Source organism: Lolium perenne, chromosome 4, assembly GCF_019359855.2.
Source record: "Lolium perenne isolate Kyuss_39 chromosome 4, Kyuss_2.0, whole genome shotgun sequence".
NCBI lineage: Eukaryota > Viridiplantae > Streptophyta > Magnoliopsida > Poales > Poaceae > Lolium > Lolium perenne.
In genome coordinates, this window is record NC_067247.2 from 187,276,666 (window position 1) to 187,282,665 (window position 6,000).

The following is a 6,000-nucleotide window of genomic DNA, read 5'->3' on the forward strand; positions in this document are numbered from 1 at the left end:
GCCATCCTCGGCCGCCATGAGGATGGGGCCTCGCTTGCACACTGCCATGTCCGGTGGCATTTCGATCAACGAGAGGTGATGTGTGTCTAGATGGTACTTGAGAATTCTGGAGCCATGTTTTGTAAGGAGGAAGTGCAGGCCGTCTCCGACGAGCACGCTGGGCCACATGTCGAGGTAGCAGTTCTTGACGAGCTGAAGCTCGGAGGTGGGCGTGCCCCACTTGCCGGTCTCGGAGGAGTACACGATGGCGACGGCCTTCTCGTGTGAGCGGACGCCGACATAGACGACGCGGAAGGGGCCGTCGTGGCAGGCGGCGTGGTCGCAGCCGTCCACGGCGCAGAGCACCGCGGTGCCGACGTAGATCGATCTGTCAACATGGTCGCTGGGGCTCAGCGTAGTCCGGAGGCCCGTCATGGGGTCCCATACCACGAGCCGAATAGGCGCTGCACCATCGTCGAGGAGAACGCGGCCGTGGCGGCTGTCACACACTCCGTAGTGAGCCGGGCTGCGGTCGGGGATGGGCTGGGGGCAGGAGCTTGTGGTAGGGACGAAGCCGCTGGCCATCATCCCCCTACCATAGAGCGTGTGGAAGAAGCCACGCATTGGAGGTTTCCGGTGGAACTGGCGGTAGCGACGGTGGAAGGAGGAGTCGGCGAGGAGGAGGCGCCAGGGCTTGGAGAGGAGAGAGAGGCGGGCGAGGCCCGCGGGGTCGTCCGGCGGGAGACGGAAGAGGATCTCGTGGACAATCTCGTCCGGCAGGTCTGGAGACAGCCGCGTCGGAACGTCCGCCATGGCCATGCTCTACGCGGCTTTGCTTGGGATCGGCGGCGGGGTGGCGGCGGATCTGAAAGTGGACGCCCGTCCTCGCCTTATATTACGGGATCGTCTAAGAGCATGTCTAACAGACCCCGTATTTTTTCGCCCCGTAAAACTCGAGTAGAGGGCTCTGTATCCGGATTTCACCGGCCATTCTGTTTTACGGGGTGGGGATACGGGTTCTGCTAGCTCGTCCGAGTTTTCGGCCCCTCAAAACAGGGTTTTAGACAGCAATTTGCACAACAATTTCACATCAAACATAGCACATCCAAAATATATGATGCATAATTCATAGTTTTAACATCACAACGCGATCATAGGCAATGTTCAAGCCACGGAAGTTCCCAAATGTGATCAACCATCAAGGGATCCATCGCCACCGGAGCCACCGCTCGCCGGAGACTCACCTTGATCACGAGCTTGACGCGCAGCCATCTTCCTCGCAATGATGTCCGCCTTGGTCTCCTTCCACCACGCCAGCTGATCCTCGTCCATGCCGTCCGTGCGCATCATCATGATTTCCCTCTCCTCGGCCAAGAGCTCCTTCATGGCCTTGGCTTCTTTGGCTTTGATCATCTTCATGTCAAGCTCCTTCCTTGCTTGCACCTTGGCAAGCTTCACCTCACTCTTCTTGTCGGTGATGAGGAGCTTGGTCTCCAACGTCTTCATCGTCAATGCCTCCTTGGACTTCATGAGTTGATCCAACTTCTCCCGGAAGCTAGCTGCTTCAAGTTCTACCTTGACCCTCTCCTTGCCTCAAGTTCTACGTCGATGGTGGTTGGCGGCGGCGCGGGCAGCGCAACGGCCGGAACGGACGGAGGAGGGGTCGTGACCTTGGAGGGCGGCGGAGGCGCGAGGCCGATGCGGCTGATTGCCTTTGTCCGCACCTTGGCCGGCGCCACGCCCCTCGGCCCGGCGGCCTTGGTCTTCACCCGGCCCGTCTTCTTCGCAGCCGGCGGCGCTTCGCCCGGTGAATCGGCGGCCGCCGCCGGTGCTTCGAAGAATTGCTTCGGGATCCTCTTCCTCTTCGACGGGATGGTGGAGGCGATCATGGCCGACACGACGCCGGCGGCCGGCGGACCTCCGACGGGGACATCAACCACCGCGCCCGAAGGAGGTGTACCGCCGGCGGTAGGCGGCTCTTGCGGACGGTCCATGGCGGCCGGATCCGGCCGGGAAGGGCGCGGGGGAGGAGATCGGGCGGCGGCAGTTGGCTTCAGCGAAATGCTTCCCGCGCAGTGGAGTGGGCGATAGTGGTTTCGCCCACTATCCCCGCTCCCACCCCGCACAAGTAGGGGGCGAGGACCCGTCCCGTACTCGAAAACAGCAAAAAACGATTCGGGGGCCATTTTTACGGGGCGTGCTAGACGGCCGGGTAGAGCCGAAACCCTCAAATCGGCGGTTATTATACGGGTTTGCCCCTTTTACGGTCTGTTAGACCTGCTCTAATAAATCACATGTGAATGAAATTAGGAAAAAGCTCCAGTCACCATTTCTACGGCACGGCGTCAACTGACCATTGTCGTTCGGCTACGCCTACACGGAGCAACAGTCTCGACCGCGTCTCACGGCGCCCAAGCCTGCATGTTCACCACGATCCCGATGATCTACATCTACACTGCATGTATTACGTCATAGTACTCCGCACTTTTAAAAAAAAAAACAAATTCCATTATATATCTGGACAGCATACTACCTCATTAAAAACCTTCCAGCCCCTTCGGTACTCTGGAAGGAAAAGAATGCGTCTGGAACCTACTGCCCCTCATCAGAAAATAGTTACATCGTTTACGAGATTGCTGAGTATGAAACTAGGGGGCTCATCGACCCAAGTACAGGAACTACCAGAACTACAAGAAACTCTAGCAAGCTCATGAGCTACCTGGTTAGCCTCCCTATTACAGAACTCAATAAGCACATTGCCGAAACCACTCCAAAGAATATTACAATCATCATAAATGGCTGCAGCCGATGTCGCTGAAAAACCCCCATCCTTCATAGTTTGTACCACTTGAGCACAATCAGTTTGAATCGTAAAATTCTGGATTCCAATATGTTGAGCCAAAGATAATCCTTCCCGGAATGCATAGGCTTCAGCCATAGGAGCATCTACCACATGTGGTAGGAAAATTTGCCTGGCAGCAATACAATTGCCCGTGCTATCTCTAATAACAACTCATGTCGCCCCCTTACCAGAATCTTCATCGAATGCCGCATCAACATTGATTAACAAACAACCTTCCAACGGTTTTTTCCATCCTTCTCTTTGTTTGCATCCGGTTTCTTCAACACTGTCATATAATTTTTCGCTAAAACCCTGATAGACATAGCTGATCTAAACGGAGTTTGGACATTTTCACCATGAACCTTTTGTCTTCTTTCCCATCAAATGTACCAGCCAGCAATAAGGACCAGCTCGGCTAAGCCGACCTCATCAAGAGATTGCACACGCCCTCCCCTTTTTATAATTTCCTCTACCACCACAGACCCGGATCTGTCCAGATTAATAACTTCATCTAGAATATTGGTCATGCCCAGGCAATTCCAAACCTCCCTTGCTCTTGGACAAGTGAATAGCATATGTTTGATATCCTCACAGCTCTCCATGCATATAGGGCAGCCCCCTTGATTCCCAATGTGGCGATTTGGAAGGACTCCACGGTAAGGGATCATGGCATAAAGAACTATCCAGCCAAAAAAATTAATTTTACTAGGAATTTCTAAGCTCCATAGTTTCTCCCAAACTGAATTATTCGCACCTTCCGCTATTGTCTCATTTCTATTATTCCTTCCAAACTTATAATTCCACTGACAATAATACGCTGATCGGACTGAAAATAGACCCAACTTGTTATAATGCCAAGCCACGAAATCTTCTCTATCCGGTGTCAACGGAATCTGCAAAATTCTATGTGCATCAACCGGCCAGAATATATCCTCAATCAACTCTTCATCCCAAGTACCATTCACTGGATTTATCAGATCAGCCACACATGTGATAATGTTGATCCCTCTCGTCGTCATTACCTTTAGATTATGGCTTGACGGTATCCAACTATCCTCCCAAATATTAATCTGGCTACCATCACCAACTCTCCAGATACACCCCTTCTTGAAGCATTCCAAACCTGCAAGAATGCTTTGCCAAGTAAAAGAGCTCCCACTTTTCAACTTCGCATTAAGGAGTCGACCATCAGGGTAGTATTTTGCTCTCAATACCCTTGCACAAAGAGAATCCGGCTCACTAAGTAGCCTCCAAACCTGTTTTGTAAGCATAGATAAATTAAAACATTGCAAATCTCTAAATCCCATACCTCCACTCTTCTTTGGTACACATAATTTCCACCATGCCTTCCAATGCATATGTTTTTGCTCTTCCTCATCACCCCACCAGAATTGAGAGATGGCGTCAGATATTCCTTTACATATGTTTTTTGGAATCTTGAAAACCATCATAGCAAAAACTGGTATTGCTTGAGCAATAGCCTTTATAAGGATTTCTTTCCCTCCCAAAATAAGCATTCTCTCCTTCCAACCACTTATCCTTGCAATCACTCTATCCACCAAGTATCTAAAACAATCGCTTTTATCAATACCCACCATCGCTGGTAAGCCCAGATATTTTTCATTCAGAGACTCCGTCATAATATTCAGAATCTGGCAAACCTCTCCTCTCACATCCACATTAGTGTTCGGACTAAAATAAATACTCGACTTACTTTCAGACAGTTTTTGCCCCGAGCTAGCACAATAATTCTCCAAAATTTCCTTCAGCTTAGTTGCATTCTTGCTATCTGCATTCAGAAGAATCAGCGAGTCGTCCGCAAAGAGTAAATGTGATACCATTGGCGCACCTCGACAGACCCGCACACCTTCTATTTCTCCCCTCTGTTCCGCTCCCTTGAGCATACTTGATAAACCATGCGCCACCAACAGGAATAAATAAGGTGACAAGGGATCACCCTGTCTCAAGCCTCTAGATGGTTGGAAAACTTCTGTCTCCAAAGAGTTAAATCTGACACTGTAGCTTACTGATGAAACACAAGCCATCACCATATCAACCCATCTTCTATCAAATCCCATTCTCAACATAATGTTCTTGAGATAACACCATTCAACACGATCATAGGCCTTATGCATATCTAATTTGACAGCACACAAACCTTGCTTACCCTTCTTTTTCTTCATAGTATGAATACTCTCATATGCTAGTAGAATATTATCAGTGATTAAACGTCCTGGAACAAAAGCACATTGGTGATCACTGATAATGTCAGGCAGGTATATCTTCAGTCTGTCTGACAGTATCTTTGAAATAACTTTGTAAACCACGTTACATAAACTGATGGGCCGAAATTGTGTGACTTTCTCCAGATTTTCAATTTTGGGGATCAAGACAATTGTTGTACTGTTCCATCCATCCGGGACATAAATGTTGTTCACTGCATGTAATACTTCTTTGATCAGATCATCTCCCAACATATCCCAAAATCTCTTATAAAAAACCACATGCAAACCATCTGGGCCTGGAGCCTTCAGATCTCCAATGCTAAATAAAGCCTTCCTCACCTCCTCGGCAGTAAATGGAGCAAGAAGCCCCGTATTCATATCATCAGTAACTAGGCGATGTACGTCCGCGAAGACCCCCTCATTGGTTCGGTCACTTCAGCTGAAAAAAGTTCATTAAAATAGTTAAAAACAACATTGCACATGGCATCCCTATCCTCATGCTTGATACCATTATCATCAATCAAATACTTAATCGTATTCTGTTTCTTCCGTTTGGATGCAAAATTATGGAAGAAATTTGTATTTCGGTCCCCATGCTTCAACCAGTTAGCACGAGCTGTTTGGACCCAAAACATCTCCTCCTTCTCCAAGGTTTGCTCGATTTTCATTTCAATTTCTTTTTGGGTGGCCAAAGCGGCATTCGTCATCGGCCCCCTTCTAAGTTGCTCCAAATCTCGCTTCAGTTCTCTGATCCTTCTCGCCGGTCCTTTGAGCACCTGCTTATCCCAAGTGTGCAACTCTGAATGGACATCATTGCATTTTTCCATGAGCGTAAGATCTTCACCCCTCAATTTTGCCCTTTCCCATGCAGCTTTCACCATATCTTCCACCACATCTTCTTGGAGCCATCTCGCCTCAAACCTACGAGGGCTATCCGTCTTGGCATGAGTGTTA

At 49.4% G+C, this 6,000-nt stretch overlaps 1 protein-coding gene across 1 annotated transcript; it reads right to left on the reverse strand.

Annotated features, from left to right (window-relative positions):
- Positions 1–6: 6 nt before the first annotated feature.
- Positions 7–792, reverse strand: LOC127348927 (uncharacterized; the record flags this gene model as incomplete). Its single annotated transcript, XM_051374780.2, has 1 exon — positions 7–792. A coding segment is annotated over exon 1 (786 nt), but the record flags the coding sequence as incomplete, so codon positions are not given.
- Between the last annotated feature and the right edge of the window lie 5,208 nt (positions 793–6,000).